Genomic DNA, 21,684 nt, shown 5'->3' with positions numbered 1-21,684 from the left:
TAGAATTTCAGATCAACTGTATCTAGCACAAGACATTTGAAACATTTTCAGTTACAGAATCATAGAATGGTTTGCATTTGAAAGGACCCTAATGATAATTTATTTCCAACCCCTTGCTGTGGGCAGGGACACTTTCCACTACATCACATTGCTCAGGGTCCCAACCAGCCTGGCCTTGAACAATTCCAGGGATGAGGCAGCCACAATTTCTCTGGGCACCCTCACAGCAAAGAATTTTCTCCTAATATCTAATCTAAATCTATTCTCTTCTAGTTTGAATCCATTCCTTCTTGTCCTGTCAATACATGCTCTTGAAAAAGTAGGCTCCCTGTGGATATTCGAATATTTAAGGAAATGAAATATTCTATCAGACTTTACATTCAAAAGAACTCATAAATGTTCTCCTTAGTCTTGTAGGGCTATTTTAAATATACAGAATATACAGACACAAAGCAGCTCTTCTGAATCAGAAAGAGTTAAAGCAGCTTCCTGAGGAAGTTTCTTCTATAAGAATTCCTCCTCACAAGTGAAATTAAATCACAAAGGAGAAGGAAGACAGACAAAAAGACTCAAAACTCCATATTGTGGCCAGGATATACTATGTGACATGCTAAAATAGACATGCACAAAGGGAAACACACACACAAGAACTAGAAGGTTCTTGGAGCTTTTTTTTGTTATGAGACAGCTGCAAACACATAGCTGCTAGCGTTACTGACTGAGAAAAAGATTCATTTATTTCAAGTAACAGCTAAGCAACCTTTGACCACTGTAAGACCTGACAACTTTAATTAGTTTTAGCTTAAAACGGAACCAAACTCGGCTTTGGCGTCTCTCCAAATAATTTTATCCCAGACTGCTCTCTGTTCCTACTGGAGCATTGCAGTATAATTACTTTAATCTCTTCATAGGCATGTTCCATTTGCTAGCTTTCCAAGGAAATTTACAGCCTTAACACACAGCTCGAAAATAATAAAAAATATATTTCTCTTATTAGTGAAACAAAAATTAACAAGAAGCCTTCGTCTTTCACTGCCTGTAAAGAGAAATTTTATTTTTCAGAAGTTACCATGCCAAACCTGTGCTCATCACATTCAATTAAAGACACTGGACACAACAGCTCTGTGCAGTGTATGCACAGTGAAGCTGCTAGACCTGTTTGTATGGTTGGGGTTTGGTTTTCTTCAGGTTTAGCTTGTATCATTCTAGACAAGAAAATGACTATCTGGCACAAATTCCAGACATATTACCAGCCATAACTATTTCCAGATTAAATAATGTTATCGTGTTGCTATAAAACACTAACAGCGCTTAAGGATTCAGCTGCTCTGATCTGGCCACCTGACCCACAAGCTCAACAGAGAAAATAGCTGGACAACCCATTTCTGCATAAAGTCAAAGTTGTCAGAGAGAGCAGGAAAGGAGGCCCTTCAGCAGGATATTTTTCCCTAACTGTCCTAATCCACGCTTGTATTTTCCAAAGAGGTCTCTGCTGAATTGCGCAAGATGTTTGCCTGCTTTGCAGAACAAGTCATGAGAGAATCCTGGAGCATGGAATGGCACACAGAGATGTGAGGGAAATGAAAGAGGGGGCTTTAACAGCAGCCTGAAGCTCATAACTGTGGGTAATCCTGCTGTGTATCGGGTGCTCAGGTGGGCTCTGCACTGGCATTTATTTTCCTTCCAGACGAGTTTTAAGTAACAAATTGCAAAATGTGCAGGTAGAGAAATGTACACAAAATTGGACTTTTCCTTAACAGGCTTTCATTTTGGAAAATCCCAACTTGAAAAATACAAATTTACATGGAACACAGGTTAATCTCATACTTGAGATGGAAGGCAACTGTCCCTTGCTTCTGTAGAAGTCTCACAACTTCAGGCCTGTCCCTATGAAAACTGCTCCCTGCACGGCTGAGCTTCTCTCCTCACGTCAGAAACTCACTGTGCCCGCAGAGGAGAATTGTCAACCGTGATTTTCATCCAAGAAAAAAAGACGACATTATGGATTTCCCACTATAATTCAGAGCGCAATTTTCATCAGAGGATGAACTTAATTAAAATAAGACAGGACAGCAGAAGTAATAAAAAACCTTTTAATTACATTTCTATGGTTTTGGATTTGTCCTCAAGCTAGACATCCAGACTGCCTCAGCCTTCACCAAAAATATGAAAGGAATTCAAGTTACAAAGTTTTCCTGAGCAAGCAAAAAAGCACTGAACGTCAAAAAAATTAGTGGTTTCAACTTGCACCTGTCTATCAAAGACAACTTGCAGGAACACAGAAAACAGATCATATTTATTCTAAAAACACTGAACCAAGACTTTTTGGTAAATAAAATGAATACATTTCCAAACTCTGTATAAACCATGTGTTTTCTTCCATACACAGCCCCGTGCAGGAGGTCTGCATTTTCTTCCCCACATTCACCACTACAAAGCTCCAAAGCTGAACTCCATAAACATTACTTCACAGCACCTATAAATGGTTTAATTAAATGCTGTTGATACCAACTCTTTATAAACCATGAGCATGGAAACCTCTCATGGGCTCCTCAGTCAGCAAAATAAAGGCGGCCATAGGGGCAATACAACACTTAACAAGATGCTCTCCCGGGGCACACAGGTACCGAGCTAACGAGCCACCAAGTCATTCACCGCCAGGGAAGCAGGGTGCAACACAAAGAAAACAGCAGGGAAATTCACTTAAGTTGCCCAGGCGACAGCAAAGCAACGTGATGAAAAACTCCCAGTTGCCCTGTGGCAGGCAAAGCACTGGGGCGAGCTCACACCAGCCCAGGGCTGGGACTGCAGCACACTCTAGTGACCCAAAGTCTCCACAGTAAAAACTAAATAAATTCAATGCTGATCTCCCCAAAAAAGCTAAAGAGCAGTGATTTGAACTCTGCCTCCATTTATGAAACATTTGATGCTTGTTAAGAGGCAGTGTTGGTCTGGGACCACCAGACTTTTTCCCCCTCTTGCCCTGTGAAGGCAACTGTGGTTACTACGCAGTTTGCCATTTCTTTGGGGCAGATTTAAACATTGATAATTAATCACTGATGAGCCACTGATGAGCTTTACACTTGGTCTTACTGGCAGAGAACTGATGTGCAGCGCACAACAGCGTGGGACCTGTGTGCAGACGCCACAGCAGCACCCCAGCTCCAGCAGGACTGCACCAGGACACTCTTCCCCACAAGCCACCAGATTCCAGGGATCTTTGCATACCATGGCTTCTTCTTGCAGTTTCTAGGCTACACATACAGTCTGCACTGTAAAACCTAAGTGAAAATCAGCAGCTTTTCAACAGGTGCTTCAGCTACTGCAACACAGTCCATTTGCAATACCAGAAATAACTAAAAACATCAACTTCTTTCCCACCCCCTGTAAGCATTTTACAGTTACCTTGCACAACACTATCAAGAAAAATAATTTATATGCACTCTCGAAGCAAACTGCTTCACTAAGGCTGGAAAAGTGAAAGAAATCCAGAAAGAAATTATAAAAGGAATTCAGCACGGCTGACTTCCACATTTTCATGCACTTGCAGAACAGCCCTGGCTTAGCAGGTCCTAGAGGAAGAGTTCAAGCACACTCCCTCAGGGTAAAGTACTACTCATTTCAATTGCTGAGAAGCTTCCAAATTGCCATGTAACTAACTACAGCCTCAACTCACAGCACCTTGGTCAAGGGGCCCTTTCCCACTCATACCTTTAGCCAATCATTTCTTCATCTTCTCAAACTAAAGCATGATATTTTTCATATCCTATGGTTTTACTGACCAATCTTCACAATCTGGAGTGTTGTCTTAGTGAATCCATGGACTCAGTGGCAAGGTAAACCTCAATAATTCAAATCCATCAAATCACTAAACTTTCTCCCCATGTGCCCTCCTGTATTTCAGTTCCAATGTCCTTCTACCACTCATTTGCAGCACTTCAATTTTAATTCTCCCCTTTCTGTTTTTCCCAGTGTTTCTCCCAGTGATTCCCAGTGTGCCTTTGTTTCTACTTCTCTTGCTTCAATTTGTTTAAAAGTGCTTAAATTAAAGAAGCTTTTCCAATCATCCTGCCATGTCTACAGTTGTTGCTCTTGCTCTTAGTGCAAGTGTGAATTATTGATTAATCCAAAGCCACATACATATGCAAACACACACTACACCATCACACAATGTTTGGCATTCTTCTCATAATGACTTCACAGATTACACCAGACACATTTGGTACCCATGGTAGCACTACTTCAGTCAGGAATATATACTCAAAAAAATAATTTTGGAGAGTTTAAGTTTCAGACTGTTAAGAACATCATGACTACAGCAAGTACTTACAATGGATCATTGTACCTACTAATGAACAAAGCCCGTTGAAACACTAAACTACATGATTATTGCTTAATTTCTAGATGTGGATACACCTCATTGCCTCTCTGTACAGACTACACTTTGAAGCTGAAATAATGAACTACATGATTAGAGAGCAGTTTTACAAGAACAAAACTTAGTGCCTTTTTTATTAAATACAGGGGGGGGGGGGGGGGAACTTCAATGAGAAATAGTCCTTTAACACAATTTTCAAGACTTTTCTATGTCCTTAAATTATGTATGAACAATCCTTCCAAGTGAACGTGACTACGCCGGCACTAAATTTAAGAACTTGTGCAGCTTTTTCCAGGTTCAGAGCTTAAACTCAAATCTTTTGAGTGACACAAATGCCTTATTTAAAATCAGCATTTTCATTAAACTTGCAAGCTATTATATGTGCTGTAGGTACTAAGTTTCAGAAGCATAATGTGTTGGTATCAAAAAGAGTTATCCATGCACTCTGAAAAGGAAATATTTTGGACAAAGGAAGAAGAAAAATGCTTTGGTTCTTCCAAGATGCAGATTTCCCATCCTTAAGATGAAATAGTTGACATAAGTTGAGAATAGAAATCCTACATCCATTAACAAATAACATTTCACACCTTCTCTCAGCAAGGTGCTAAAAAGAAAAAAGTGAGCCACCAGTTGCACTGGTGTAAAAGAACAGTAATAATGCATAAACAATCTCTTCCAATAGTTGTTTTGCCATTCCCTTCTCCTATCAGCTACCTTACACAAGTATGCATGTTACATGGCAGGCAATTATTACACTCTACAGAAAAAGAAAAAAGCATTCAAGAGAAGACATAATTGAAAGAAACTTCTGGAATAAATAAACAGTCCTTTCACCAGTGCATCACTGAAATGGTATAAACAGATTTACCTCAATATTGCTAAGAATCAGCCCTCTGTGTTACCTGGACCAGCTCATACCAAAGTTGAACTAAAAGCCTGGGGTTCTTCAGTAACTGATTTTATTTCTAGTTCATACGCATATTTCTTTTTCACCTAATTCACAGATTCATTATATGCACTGACAAGGGATCAAAATTCTAAGGATTCTAAGTAAAAACTCTTCAGTCTCACTAATTATTTAAGATTTATCTTCTGTATTTGCACAATGCCACGCAGACTGCTGGCAGCTCAGACTATTTCCTTAGCTGGTCTGGAAGCAACACTTAAAACTGCAGCTAGTTGTTTTTTGGGTTTTTTTTTTAGCAAAACACAAAGAGTGCAAATATACACACATATTATATGTTGCACTACAGATATTGAAAATTAAACATTATGCCTCAAGTGTATAAACATCATCTAGACAGAGCCCATGTCTAAACAGCATAACAACCCCAAGCAAAAAAGTTAAGCCAATTCATTAACTGATTTCACCACACCCAGAAAGCACCCAAAATTCCACTTCTAACATTAAATCACTCTCTGTCTCACCAGTCCAAATTTGCAGCACTGTGTTCATGCCAGAACTGGAAAAAAATTAGACCCAAGACAGAACAACTATATTTTCTCAATTATACATTTAGCAAGACTCCTAAGATAATGCTGTTTAACAGAGGCAATAAAAACTTTTTTTAAAAAATCAAAACTCAAAGCAATATTTCTATCAGGAGAGATGTTGCATTTGGCCAAATAACTCTAAAAAAAAGCCTTGATTCAGGAGACCACACTGGAGAAGAGAGAGACTACTCAGTTTGCACAGATCCAAAGTGCCTATGCCCTTTTCCTAAAGCCCTGGATCATGAAACTGCTTTTCCATCACTGCCACAAAAAGTCAAAGCCCACCAGAGTTCCACGGGCCCCTGCTCACAGCTGCATCTTTTCTTATTGAGAAGTGATGCCTTACCACCTTCAGCCCCAAGTTACAAGGAATGCCTGCTTTGAGTCTTCCTCTCAATAAACAAAAACAAAACAAACAACCAAAAAAACCCACTGAAACAAAACAATCCCCTAAAATGAATTTTTTTAACAAATTCATGAGCAAGAAATCCAGAGAGAGTGACAATGCCACTGAGAAATCATATTCACGTTCCAAGCCAGGGAGAGGTAACAACAAACTTCAGTTTTCAATTTAATCAAAGCAAAAGAGCAAGCTTTTCACTACATATCTTGGCTAAAAAAGAAACATGTCCTAGCTTAGCTCCATCATGGCTGCACCAGCAAATTGACTTAATTGTCAGCAAGGAATTATGAAATATGAAGTGACTCCAGCAGCGCTCCAGGGAGACTCCTGAGGCACGGTGTCTATAGCAGAGACACCAAAGTGCCATCCATCTCAGTCTCACCCTCAGGCAAAGCAGAACAGCCTTGGCTCTCTAAAAGAGGCTGCCAAGAAGAACAAAACCTGGCTTTCCTGAATGATTAGCAGTGGCCCAAATAAGAAATTTTAAATACATCAGCACAGCTTCCCTGGCTGCTGAAAGCACAGGCAGGAAGTCATGATTTGAGACAGCAATTTGTAGTTACAAGGCTACATCGAGTTACAGCTCACAGGGGCCTTTCTAAGGAGAGAGGCACCACCGTGCACATTTCCCCTGTCACACCCTTCTCCCCAGCCATTAGAAAGGGCAGAAAGGGAGGCTGCACTCAACACAGGCTGCTCTGCTGGGTGCTAGAGCTAGAGGACAGGACAGGAGAGGAAGGCAGCAGATATTGCTAAGCTATATTTCTGACTCAGATCCTGCTTTCAGTCTGACAATGCCAGCATGACAGAACAAAAGCCACATGTAACTCAGCCCCTGGGACATGGGAACTAAGACAGAAGTAGGGAGCCCAAAACCTTTTGCTGGGTCTTTGATAAGAACTATAGAGATAAGTACTCCCACCTAAAAACATCCTGACTGTCCTGTCCATCAGGGATTCACTTCAGATTTAAGAAACAGTTTCTGTTTTAATCTCATCCATTACTGGTGGTGGAGACTAGTCTGAACTAGAGTTGCAGCCTCTAAAGCTGTAAACTCCTGACCTAATGAGCCTTTGGGCTGTAAGCCCTGCCAAAAGTCCATGTCTGGGCCTCCTAAGCAGGTTCTTTTATATCAGAAGGGAGGAAGAAGATAAAGAAATCACTCTTTGTGGTGAATCAGCTAACACTGATCACTCAGCTCCCTGAAATGCTGCATTTGTTACCTAGTGGGGAAGGGGGGCTATAATTAGTTGAACCATGGCCAAGGCTAGAACTGCTAGTTGGCAAAACGCTTCTGGGACATGGCAAAAATTGTCTGGCCTCCAGCACTCAGAGATGCCTTCACCCAAAGAATCAAAGAAAACCAACAAGTAAGCCTTTGCCCTGGTCTACCCTGCCCCCAAGGTTGATTTAGTAGTTTTACTTTTCAAGGTAACGGACACCCTAAAATGAAAATTGTTTCAGAACCAAAGAAATAAGTTGTCATTAAACTCTCTCAGCTTCCCTGGTCTGGTGAACTCTGCAGCTAATATCCACCATTTTTCACTGATTGACTATTCTGAAAATCATTCTAAAATGTGATTTTCATTTCAGAAAGAGTAATAAAATTACTCAGATTTGTAGAAATTCAGAACTAGCCAAGTGAACTTGACCACACTGCTCATCATAATCCCTTCAAAGTGGACTGAAACTGACAGGACGAGAAAAGAGAGCTCCTCTGAAATAGCCTGTACACCACAAATTCTTAGAAATGTAAAGGGAATGCTTTGCCAGTTACTATTATCAGGCATATCAAGTCACAGGGAAGACTTACATTCCTCTATAACCTGGTTTGATAGAGTTGAAAGCAATATTGCCTCTTTCTTACATAAAAAGTTATTTCACATGACACAAGAGTACAGTTCCCTTGAAAAAGCAATATGGTTCACACTTTAAATTTATAAAGCATTTCTAACATGGATTTGCAATGCAAAACATTCTAAATACAAATCACATATAGCTGACAGAATCATCTTTTTTGAGGCAGCCCACAACTAGGCATGCCAGATATTAACTATTTCTATTTATTACTCGACAGAAACCAGCTTTCAAGCATAAAATGAAGGTGCTACAGAGACATGTTTAAGTGATTCATGTTGCACACCAGATTAAAGTTACTGCGGCGCAAACATGCAAGTGATAAAAGAGAGAAGGAACAATAATCCGAAAAACTTATCCAAATCAGTCTTTTTCCCACAGGTTTCAACTGGTCAGACACAATAGACAATGAAAGCCTCAGGCTCTAAGGCTTCACTGGTGAAACCATCTGAGAACAAGGGCCATTACAACATCGCTCCTACAAAGAGCCAAGTCATCTTTGCTTCGTGGCACTGCCAGCCCTCGGGCAAGGCTCAGGGAGAAGCTGCAGAGCTCCCAAGAGTTAGGGACAGGACACCCCGAGGGAGGAAGGAGCAGGACCACCCACATCCCCTCTTGGCTGTTCAAACACATTGTGCAAGGGACAATCCAGGCAGGAGATACTAAGAGGAACCTTGAATGTTCCTGTTTCCTCTATGGTGAAGGGAAGAAGTCTGGGAGCAGCAGCAGCTCATCACCACACTGTGATGGAAAGCACAGAGCCTTGCAGCACCTTCAATACTGCAATTAAAACAATTCCCAAACACATCCAGACAACTCTGAACAACGGTATATTAACATGCAAGTGGCTACTCCTTGCACATGATGCAAACATACTTGCCATTGTGCTTGGATTAACAAGCAAATACTGCTTTCACAAGCTTCCACCGACCTTTGATGTGTATTTAGCTGCCATTACTAATTTTTATGACTGGGGCAGCAGGTCACACAAAGGAGTCTGGAGCCCAGATTTTTAAAGCCAAGCTGTACCCTTAATACTAATTTCTAAGTGAGAGGCATTCTGAATTCCTAAAGGAAGCAAGCTGTGGTTTTGCAAACAGAAACGTTTTTCTTTTCTCAGAAAATCAGTTGCTAACAGCCATAGGTCAAAACAAAACCTAAACTGCATTTCACAGTCCATAACTATTTATTTAACAAGTAATGGAAGCTGTATTTCAAGGGACTAACATTTCCAAGACCTGCAGCAAATGGCAAAGCACTAGGCAAACCCAAAACCCTAGCAAAGGGTGGAAGACTCAGCAGCGAAGAGAATTAAGCAAAAGCAACTCCTCCTGCCTGAGAAGGCAGGGGGGAGAGACAGGGTAAGCCAGCTGCACAATAGCAGTTTTGAACATCAACTCTGACTACAGCTTTTTTATCCCATTTTCTGCATCTAGCAAATTAGATAAATAAATCTAAAGCTTACTCCTTCCAATCAAAGTAGACCTTCCCCTATTCAATACTTAACTGCATATATTTAACAAGATTACACGACACATAGAAATGCTAATTCCCATGCTGACCTTACTGTACTACTTACAGTGACTGAGATCGTGTTGAGACAATATCTGTGCAAATCCAGAAAACCCCATGTGTTCATGGTTAGAAACAGAAAGGGAGGAAAAAAACAAACATACATCTGGACAGAGGAGTGGAGGGGTCAATATTAACAGTGCAGAGATAATCTCAGCCTACCAGCTGACCTCTCACTGCCAATATTTTCTAAGAAGAGACAGGAGGCTTCAAAGAAGTCTTCTCTTTTGTGTTCCAACATTTGGAAATTACTTGACTGGTTTGGGTTTTTTAAAATGCAGAAGCTTGAAAAAAACCCCAACATTACAAGCCTATCTTGACTGAGAACACACTGTTGCAAATATCGGCTTAAAAAACCCACAATCCTTTAGATAATCCGCCACAAGTCCTGATTAAAAGTGGATTTAATATTATGAAACGAAGCATAATTGTTCAAGACGACCTTGAGTAGTTTCTTACACCCCTCTGCTCCATCAGTGCAGTCAAGATGACAGCTGCACTGTCAAATGTGTGATATGACAGGCTGCTAGCAAGGTCTCTCCAAAATATTTTCCTCTATGAAGTAAAACAGATGCTTACAGTTCTTCCAAACCACGCCTGTCTCCTGTTCTATTTCAAACACACACTGAACACACATAATGAAATGGAGTCAGCATTTAATAAGCATGAGCTGTATCGATGGCCTATCCAACAAGCACGCCTCGAATACACGCATTTTGTTTCCTCTGCTTAAGTCATCACCGATTTTATGTCCAGGAAAATTAAGGTACACAGGCCTAAAAGTGGTTTTACGATAACAGGGGCACTATTGCCACCTGCTGTCAGAAAGGATTCACAGCATCCCGTGCCACCTCATGCCTCCCGACTGAGGGAAGCCATAGACTTTTGAAGAAACCCAGCTGGGCAGGTGTTTTGCTTGTACACTGCTAGTTTTCTAGTAGAAACACACGCAAAACGGGTCCAGGGTAACCGTGGCATGAAGGGTCAGTAATCACAGTGGAGTCAGAGACAATAAATGTGTTCAACAACTGATGCACAAAGAAACAGGAAGATCACTCTGGTCTAGGTAAAACAGATACTGTCCTGAAAGCATCAACACTGAAAACAGACTTGTAAATAAATCCAGCTACCATAGACCATCAGGTTAGATAAGGCTACTAAAACATCTACCTTGCCCATTTATTATTACATTTTCAGAAGACAAACTATGCTGAATCCTGTCAGAGGAGAGGCCATTAATTTCGTGTCAGGGTATTGCCTAGAATCACAAAATGACCTGTTTTGGAAGGAACCATCAAAGATCATCTAGTCCCTGCCATGAGCAGGGACACGTTTCACTAATCCAGGTTGCTCCGCTTCCCTCCAACATGACCTTAAATATTTCCAGGGATGAGGCATCCACAACTTGTCTGGAAAAACCATTTTGGATAGTCAGGTACCAGATACTTAAGGATCATGCACACTCATCTCATTCCACTCAGACTTATGGCAGCACAGAATAACATGAGAAGTCTTAAAGCATAGCTCTGAACCTCAACATGTGTGTCTGGTGCTTCAGCCCACAATCTGTTCGTTTAAGGAGCCTTTTGAGTGCATTGTTCCAGTGGAAAGTACATTTCCTTCTCTGCTGTTTTTTTAATGGCTTCTCAGTAAGTCACCGAACACTCGCATCCCACTGCTTGAAACCATCACTTGATTACCATTAACATGCAGTATCTGTTTGCAGTGCCATATGGCAGCTGAGTGGCAAAGCTCTCCTTGAGGTTGAGGCCTCCATTCCACCACCCAAGGCTCTCGGCTCGCTGGCACCACACAGCATGCGGCAGGATAACGTCCAGGTGTCTGAGGCACATTTCCACCCAGAAGCCATCTCCATTAGCTACATGAGATGGCTGTGAGCACACTGCTGGAACATTGCAATGAAAATATTTCACCATCATTCATTTCCCCTTCCCAAAGCACCCTAGAATAAGGAAGAAAGCTCTTCCCTGATATGTGCCTGCAGCACTGCCAAACTAATTTTTTTTTAATGCTTAAGTTTTGAGTAATACTAATTATACCTGAGATATTTTCAAAGTGCATTCCAACCATCCCTTCTGCAGTGCAATTCTGAGTAAGCCTCCTCAGTCATAAGCCTTGGCCACACAGTTACAGCAAATGGTGTTCGACTGAGGCAGCAGCCACAGTTCTCCCCCTAAATTAAACCACACCTACAGCAGTGCTTGCCTTCCTTCTCATTCTCTTGAACACTGTCACTATACACAGCCTTTTCATCCAAATGAGTATTACACTGCAGGGAAGAACAGCACTGAAATGAAATTAGACCAAAAGCAGAGGGCAAGTTTAACCACATCGACTGCTCACCAGCCAGGCTTAAAGCATTTTCCACAGAAAGCAGTAATAAACTCACTCACAGATGTCACAATTGGGCATGACCGATTCCCTCAACTATTAACACTGACTTTCCTGATGAGTAAGTGAGGACTACATATAAATTAATCTGGGGTTTTATACACAAGTGTAATTGTACCAACTGTAAAATAACTTGGGAAACCTTTGATTAACACCACAGTCTGCTCACAGTAAAGATGAAAACCAAATTAGCAACAATTTGTTAGCAATACTGGTTCTATTCCTAGAGGAAATTACAATTGTGTAAGTTACACAGGCAGATGCCAGACAACTCTATATAAGGGATTTCAATACAAGTTTTCCATTTTCCTATCTGTACTCTGGAGATAAAACATGTAAGGTATATTTACAAAACATTCTAATGGACATCAAACTCATTAAGAATCTCCCAGTATAATCAACCATTTATGTTTAGCTCAAATGAAAAAAAAAAATAAAAACCCCACAAAAATCAATACTATAAAATGTAAAAATCCAATGTCAAAATGATATAAGTAGCTTAAGGGCAGATTTTACATTTTGTTTCTTCCATATTCAATAGCAGGAACATTTGAGTTAAGGGACTTATTTTCATAGGAAATTAATTTTCAATAATTTCAAATGAGCTCTAAAGTAAGAATTACTGGTCACTGTAAAATGAAAAGGGGGAGAATAAGTATACACACAATACCAGAGCAGGCTCAGCAACTGACTCAAATAACTTGGTAATATTCAGACAGGCCACTTCTGAAATAATTTCTACTTCAGAAGTTACAAGATGAAACTTCTGTGTGATAAATTAAGTTGCCAAATGAAATGGATTAGCAATCAGTGAAATTGCCTGATGTCAGACCTGTTCCAGATTAGAATCCATCCTTTTTCCCCACCTGTTCATTAAGCACCAAGTTCAAGGCAACTGCAGTGACTGATTGGGCATTAACAAGCTGTTTGTGTGGAAAGGCAGAGTTCAGTCCCTATCCATACTTACACACTTGTATAAGCATAATTCACTGATAATATATTCAGCTCCCAGTATCAATACATAGCTCTTCTACCTTGATGTGTAATTTTGAGCTTGAGAAAAAAAGGGACACCTCATTAAGTTAAACAGTCATAGTCAAGGTTAAGGCTAGGAAATGAATCTGGAAGAAAATATGTGCTATCTCCAGATAAAAAAAACTGGATACAGACATTGCTGTGACACAAAAATGCTGAAACATGGTTGTGAAGTCAGAAACCTGAGGGAAGAAAGGCATATTTCACTAGGAAAGGTGAGATTCAGTATGAAAATATCTATTTCATCCTATAAATCAAGTCATGCAGAGGCTTCAGTGGAAACCAGTCTTGACCTTGATTTGCAACAAGCAAATCAAGCACAGAGTATTTAAAACTGAATATTTTTCAGTTTCACATACATTCAGTACTGGGACACGGAGGTAGAGCAGGACAAGCATTCCAAACTCTTGCAAATTTGTTTAAAAACTGAGCTGCAATTCTCTCCCTGGAAACATCTCTGCCTCTAAAAGCAACCAGGAAACCACCACCTCTGGGCTCCTTCCCTCAGCTGGTCCTGCACACTGTGCCAGGGAAGCTGAGAAGCCTCTGCCTGCCAAACCTGCATTCCCAGCTGAGGCAGCTCACTGCGCACAGGCAGATGTGTGATGCTCTTCTTGAGCAATGTGAGGCTCAGGAACTAAATTCCAGCATCAGGGTTAGTAAAAACTGGACATAAAGAGTTGTTTACCATGTTCGTCACCAAGTCTTTTTCTCTCTTTATCGGAGGAAGATTTTAAATCACATTAGTTTTCTCAAGTGGAAAAGATATTAATTTTAAAAATTGAGAGTTTCTTCCCCAAATTTCTGAGTATTAGAAAGTATTTCAGCACTCAAATACAATTTAAAGGGAGACACCTAGTTGCTATAACTGTAGCAACTCTTTAACTGCAAATTTAGATGCAATACTACAGACCTGTTAACAGTAATATCTAATTGAATAGACATGAACATCTTCCTTTTTCCTGAAGATTAAAGGTTTCCATTCTCAGTACCATACTTTTGTACTGATACAAAGAATATTTTTCAAAGATAAGAAGAAATATTATCTTTTCTAGTGTTCTGCAAGTCCTCATTCTCCTCCTCCCTATCAGATAAAAAAAAAGAGAATCCTTTTTTCCCCTAACATAATGGCTTCCCCTTGATCTTCCTCCTAGTAAAAACTCCCTCACAAGCATATCAGTACATGTCTCCTTATCTCATAACTGGACAGTAAGATTTATTAACAGGTAGGAAGTGACCTGAGGTCAGCAGTGATGAACTGCTGCTTAAGCTATGAGGTACACAGACATCCCTGTCACACCCACTCCCAAAACACCACTCCTGTACCTACTTCAGATAGTTACTGCACATGACACAAATAGCTACATAGTTTTCCATATTAAAAATGCAGAGGAAATGTAGTCCTTTCATGCTCAGTTGGTACTACAAATATTGAAGAAAATGGTTTTTTTAAACCTTACTCAGGCTTTTACTGCTTATTTCAGTATTTGGGATTGCCAGAGGGACTTCATGGCCCCTCTCTCCCCTCCCTAGACACCACAGACACACCACACCCCCTCCAAGCTCTGTTCCGATGATTTATTCGGATGTTGGCTAATTGTGGTTATCTAGCTTCCAAGTGCTTGAAGCACTTTTGGCATCAGGATGAAGTGACATCCAGGAACATTTAATAAGTTAAAAAGGCCAGTCAGCACAGATTAATGCAGTAAACACATGCCTCAAGGAGCCTGTTTACTTTCTTACAGGGTAACAAAAAAGCTAAGAGGAGGACACAGCAGTGAAAGTAGGATTTTCATACAAGTCTTACCTGAATCCTTTAAAAAATGTGTGAAGGAAATGGCATAACATGACACCTTAAGCAAAATATCAAGTTAAACTAATACCTGTCTGCAATAAAATCGGTAGTAAGGAAGTTTTAGGAAGCCATTGTGTAAGGATAAGACATTTACAGGGGTAGATAATTGACATCAATTTTAGCAAAATCGCACATCAACTCCTTTTTTCACTCCTTTCTCTCTCACAATGCATCTCAGCTCCTCGCTCTAGTCTTGAATGATTTCAAAGAGGCTGTTGTGATGTTTCTCAAAAGAATGAGCAAACTACACATGAGGTATTTTTAGAAAGTAAGCAACATTCAGTTTGTCTGCTAAAAGTCTAGGATGAAAAAGGATCCTTTTGCAGGAGTGTTCATCAATGATATCCTGATATTTAACTAGTGAAGATCACCATTGAGGTCTCATTTCCTCCTTACATATTTAAGAATAGATTTTTTTGCCAATATTTTGCATCCAAATCTGGAGACAATCTGAACCACCTGGAACCCTTCCACAGCCCCAGAATTTACCAGACCATTCACTTTACTTCAAGCGTGTTTAGATCTTCGCATAAGTCAACGTAAACATTCAACCTGTGGCTTTAATTTGGATATGAATTGCTGTATTTTAAACTATTTATTACAGGAGACAGTTAATGGAATTTCTAAATTCAGAGAGAAAGTCTCCAGAGGGTCTCTTCCTCCTTTCCTAACCCAGGGCTTGCAACAGACAGGAGGGAGTCAATCATTAACATTTGGGATAGTCAAAAGGCATTAAGTATAAAAAGAACTTGCACACATTTACCTCCAAAAACCCTATCTCCTATTCCATATTCAACAGGCTGCCTTTTATTCAACTTACATACAAAAACTGGTACTGTGGCTACTTACTGCTTTATGTCTTTGAGACTTGGATAACTTCAGCTGCAGAAGAAAAAACAATGGAGTTCTTTGCAAAAGCATCATATGGTGCAGAAACATGGGTTTAGATGCCATCTAAGAGACACTAAAATTTCACTGAAACTGTTGGATTTATAAAGAATCCCAGCACAGCAGATGTTTTGCATAAATAATATGGATCTTGAACCACAACACCTTCCTCATGTAGCTTTCCAGCTATCCTCAGCAAATCAAAGGGTTAGACTTAATTACTGCACTGTCATATAGAGAGCATATGGTTTTTCCAGAGTAACTGTAGGTTATTATTTTAACCTAAACTTATTAATATCTCATAACAGTTAACATATTATGCCTTTTAGGAACTATAGAAGGTTAATAACAAGTTAGAAGAACTTTAAAAATCCACCTGTACCAATGGCCTGGCCCTAGTGCTGCTGTTTTGTTTCCATCTGATACACCAAAGTATCACTGTATAAACACGTTCCAATCAATAAGGAGCTTTGCCAACATCTAATCTGAATCTCCCTCTTAAGTCCAAATTCAATTTACAGTAAAAACAGTACAACAATAGTAAAACCAACTAAGCTTTCTAGATACTTTCAGAGTGTTTTGTCCCTCTTTAGGTCTTTCAGCCTCAGTCTGTTTTGAGAGGTCTTTAAACCTTTTCTCAAAATTGCATATCAATACGTGTTGATTTCTTTTTTTTTTTTCCTCCTCAGAGAGAGGCATTTCTCACAAGAATGGCAGGCAGATAATAGGTTTATAGGCAGATAATATCATTTGCAGTCTGGGATATAGGTTTTTTTTTGGACCTTTCAGGATAATTAAAGGGGGATTTAAATCAAGAAAAGTGAAGTATTCCTATTCTAAAGCTAATCCCTAACTAGTTCCAGCCTGTAGTTCAAGGGAACTATGAACAAAGAGAAGCTAAATATAAAAGATGGAAAGTATGCTAATATTGACTTACTGTAAAGCAATAAAGTAAGGAAGTCAGCAAAGGAACCACTGGAAAAATCCTCTTAAAAAAAGAATGAGGAAAAAATATTAAAATATTCAAGTTTCAGAGGTCTTGTCAACACAGTGAGGAGAGGATCATGTTACATGGATGCTACTGTATTGTTTGTTATTTAGGAAAGCTTTTCTGCATCAAGAAACTAGAAGATGAATTAAATTTTTTAGCACAGGAAAACCAGCCTCAATATTTGGAATGCAAAAATGTACTTTGAAATGGCTAAGGATCCCATCTGTACTTCACAAAACCCATTAGCAGATGTCCACTGGTAAAGTGGGATGTCATACAATCAAACATCACACAAAGCCAAAGAGAGTCTGTTCACTACCCTCTACACTGTGTGAGCAAACATTCCTGTGCTCTTTGCAGACATGAACCAGTAATTCCACACGGCATTTTCCTCTGATAAGCAAACACACCCATTTTAGCCATTACAACCCTGGGAATCTCTGAACTTCAGAAGATACTGCAGCACATTTCCTTCCAAGAAATTAATACCACCAAAATTAGTTCTTGAAAATTAATCAGTGCCACTCAAGTACTAGGGGGGAAAACTTTTCAGCCTCAGGACACACAAACCATACACTCTTTTAGGAGTGGAGAGTGCAGGCAAGATTTGGCTATGAGCACTTGTATAGGGGTAAACCTTCTCACTGGTTTTTTGCCGAAAAATTGAACTAGTTTACTATAATCTAATACACTGATTCATTAGTTGCACAGGCATTTCCCTCTTTTTGTCACAAGATGCTACATACAGTTCTTCACCTCGACTGTACACATGGAGACACAGTCACTGAGCAAGAAGAGGTACTTAAACACTTAAAACTCTGTAGACCATGGCCAAAAACTTGACACATACCATCTCCGAACAAGAAAGCAACTATGAAAACCACATAAACAAAATTCTGTTTTCTGTCACCTCGTGGTTAAAGTTCTCACATTACCTAGCCCACAAGTGGCTTGATTTATAACAACAGACTGGATTAACTGCATTAACTTAGTAACAAAAATGAGCCTTCTACAATGAAAAGTGTCAAGTCTCAGCTAACCAAGTTAAGTCAAAAGATGGACAAAAGATTATTAATTTTCTCACGGCGACCCTGCTATAAGTGTTTCACAACAATCCCTGTCACAGTAAATGCACACAGGACGAACAGATACAATATGAACAAACTGGGGGAAAAACCATTTTTTCAACAGATTTCCACAGGACTCACCAGTTTCAGGCAACTTTCCAGAGTTCACACTTGTACCATGGAGCTGTAAAGGATTTTCAAGACACAGCTACATAAAATATTTAACCACCTACCAGCATTAACGATGGCATCAACCTCAAGCAGCGTTATGTCACCTCTGTAGAGAGAAACTTTCTCACTCAGACTTTTCTTCCCTTGCAGATCTTCTTTAGTGTTTTCACCTACAAGCCAAGAAAGCAGAAAAGCCAGGTTATAAGAGCGGGTCCGAGGTCATTGTTTCCAAGCCCTGAACAGGCAGCAGTACGGCGACAGACAGCAGTTTCTTTCGGTTTCACCTCGAGAGGGCAGCGGTAACCCACAGAGACACCAGCACTGCCCTAACATCAGGCTTGCTCGTTTGTTACTTGTTTCCAAATACAAGCTAGAGAAGCACTGAATCCTTATCCACGTACGGTTTGGTTACAAAACTGTAGAAATATACAGATTTTTGGAGCGAGATCCATCAAGTAATTTTATTTGGTAATCACAAGGGCGTAAATTGCAAAAACAAATTGAGGAATTAAGATTACCCTCCTAACCAGAGTAATAATTTCTCCAATCCAGAATTATAGCAAATGAGTACAAAAATACACAAGCACACCATTTGCCAGCAGCTCCAAAATTCAGAAAGACTTCTGAAGACATGTAGCCAGACAACAAGCCTGAAAAAAGCTCCACGCAAATTTTAAACTTGGAGCTTTGTCACCTTAAATTGCTCAACTAGGAGGACGCAGGTGGTGAAGACAACATACACTAGCTTGCAACAGATTTGTTACTAAATAATGTTATCACAGGTCTCTTATTCCTGAAAACTCTTGAGAGTTTACAAAATCACTTCATTTATATCTGATTCACTCTACAGAACAGCTCAGTTACCTCAAACCCTTGCACAAACATACTGCCCAAAGCTTCACCAAGTTAGACAAGCACATCACCAGAAATGAACTGAGAAGGGAAGACTATGAAATTCACTTCTACTATTACTTTTTTAAATTCTTTCTAAACACAAGTGTCAAGAAGCTTGAGTTCATCTATTTGTCTGCAAAAAGAGTCTTCAATATTTAGTGAGAAAGTAGCAGGAGTCCAAACAAATTTGTTCCTCTAGTCTTACCCTCCATTTCCATCAACTCAAGAACACCAACTCAGACATGTCAGCAATTCCTTCCTGGGCACAGAGAGCACATCGCCAAGCTCCTGAGTCCTGTCCCACAGTGGCAAGACTGAGCAGCAGGCTGAGACAGCCACACGCTCAGACCCTCTGGCCTGGCCTTGACATTCCCAGCCTCTGGCTGCCAGGCAACAGCTCTGTGACATCGCAGCCGGTGCCAGCACCTGGCACGGAGCCCGTGGGCACAGCTCAGCTCGGGGTCAGGCCCAGCAGCTCCCGGGGCAGCTGTGCCATGCTCCGCCCGGGGCCCTCCCTGCTCCTGGGGCTCTGCGTGGCCTCGCTGCTCCCCAGCACGCCCAGAGCTCTCAGCCTTGCCCCCAGCAGCGCGGCCCGGCTGCCCGTGCCGGCCCAGGGAGCGCAGCTGCCGCGCCCTGGCACGGGCAGTGCCAGCCTGGGGCCCCTGCAGCGGCACTGCTGCACCCTGCTGGCCCTGGCCCTGCTGCTGGCCGCGCTCGGCCTCGGCTGCAGCCTGCGGAGAAAAGCCCGGAGGCAGCGGAGAGAGGTGAGGGATGGGCACCGGGCAGCTGGGATGGTGCCAGGGCAGCTGCAGCTGCAGGGTGAGGAGCAGTGCCAGCCCCTGTGCAGGCGAAAGCCTGGGCAGGCACCAAGGGCTCCTCTGCCTCTTCCCCAGCCCCGTGCCCGAGCCCAGAAGCAGAGGTTGGGCTCAGCCCCCTCCCTCCCAGGAGGAAACAAGGACAGGCTGAGCCCCCAGAACAAGACAGAACTTTCCTGACATCCTCCCCACCCAGCCTGCAGCCGGGGGCAGCCCAGCCAGGCCCCAGGAGAGCCCGAGGGGGCCCAGCCCCTGCAGCCCCTCTGCCCCCATCATCGTGCTCCCTGCCCCGTGTCTCCCAGGAGAAGAGCTGGACACGCTCAGCCTGGCCAAGGACCTGCTGCCTGGCTGAGCGCTCCCCCCTCCATGAGGAGCCCATCGGCCGCCAGAAGGAGAACTCCGCCTCCATCAAGGGCTTCCTGAGGCACCTGCGGCAGCGCTGCCTGCGGGGGGACGCGCTCCAGAGGGGAAGGAGCAACCACGTGTGGAAGGACTTGGACGAGGAGGCAGCGCTTTTCTCTGACTGAGAAACCAACACCTGCTAGGAACATGGAGCGATAGACTGCAACGTTACTCATACGGATTTCATTGTTATTAAAATTCATTATTAAATAGGACAGCTTTTATTTCTGTTTTAACTTTAGTCTTGCAAACAAGTTGGTTGTTACTCTTATGAGAAAGTGAAGTCAATGGCCATTAAACCATCTCTCCACACACATTCACAAAGGATGGAGTAGATCCTGGTACATCCTTTCCGAACCGTAGGGGTTTAGGCTATTACTGACAACACACAAAAGTGGCAACACTGCTGTAGGTCCTCCTCTTGTCTCCTTTGCCCCGGCCTCAGTAATACATTACAGCTGAAAATCTGCACCAGAAACAGCTGAACATTCATGTCCCACCCCAACTTTTTCCCCTCTAGACCCAGCAGTCTTCTGCTATACACAATCCTCCGCTCTGCCTATACAATCCAATTTCATTTACCTCTTCCTCCTACACGATCCTTTGGTCTTTCAGTCATGTACAAAACATCTCAGAGTCCACAGAGCCACAGCTTCAAGTAGGATGAGGCTGATTACCTGAGCTCTTCACATCAAATAGAGAAAACAGGCAGTCCTAGCCCTCAGCTTTGTTTACAACTCCTTCCAAATCTGTTGTAAAGAAAAGGGCCTTTACAGCTTACACAAGGGTAGAAAAATGCATTAGATGGAGTCTGCAAAAACCATACTTGCAAAGAAAAGGGGTAAAGTTCATCTGAACTTTATTCAGATGAATAAGGGACTTATTCAATGAATAAGGGACTGTCAGAACATCCCGCTAGAGGGAGCCCCCACCCAGGACATAAATGTACTCAGCTGGTGCAATGGACAAGGATGGCACAAACCTACAGTATTGGAAAAACAGCCCTGAAACTCAATCACTGCTCAAATAGCCAAAGTTTTAAAGTCCAATACACTTTAAAGTATATTAATTTTTTAAATAGATCTCAAGCATCCAATTACAGAAATCCCTACAGCAATACCGAAGAGCTTACCACTAAAGGGAAGAGAAAAACCTACAGCTTGAAGAGTTTATTACAAAAAAACTCCACTACATTTGCATTTTAAAATGACTGTTAATGAAAGAGTAGAGCACACACAAAGTAGCAAAAATAGGCACCAAAGCCCCATAGTATAAAGTGATACCTTTGGCAAAGCAAAAGTCTCTTGGCATTCTATGAGCAAAGGCCAATAAGAGAAGAAATCCAAGAGAGAACAAGTGAGAAGGACTGATGGCAGCAAGGCTCACAGACTCACACTGTTATAAGGGAAGTTTGTTAAACAAGTAACATGACACATTCCTCTTCAAGTTC

At 41.4% G+C, this 21,684-nt stretch overlaps 1 protein-coding gene across 4 annotated transcripts in view; it reads right to left on the bottom strand.

Annotated features, from left to right (window-relative positions):
- MACROD2 (mono-ADP ribosylhydrolase 2) overlaps positions 1-21,684 on the bottom strand; it is an 850,020-nt gene that overhangs the window by 808,161 nt on the left and 20,175 nt on the right. For 3 of the 4 annotated variants that reach the window (XM_063152547.1, XM_063152548.1, XM_063152546.1), the window contains exon 3: positions 18,186-18,293. In XM_063152547.1, coding sequence (XP_063008617.1) covers positions 18,186-18,293 — 108 coding nt within the window. Of the gene's footprint in view, positions 1-18,185; positions 18,294-19,222; positions 19,344-21,684 lie in introns of those variants that run through there. The other variant, XM_063152549.1, reaches the window with a different exon arrangement.

This window comes from Melospiza melodia, chromosome 3 (assembly GCF_035770615.1).
Source record: "Melospiza melodia melodia isolate bMelMel2 chromosome 3, bMelMel2.pri, whole genome shotgun sequence".
Lineage (NCBI taxonomy): Eukaryota > Metazoa > Chordata > Aves > Passeriformes > Passerellidae > Melospiza > Melospiza melodia.
The sequence above is the reverse complement of the archived record's forward strand: the minus strand, read 5'-3'. Positions and strand labels throughout refer to the sequence as shown.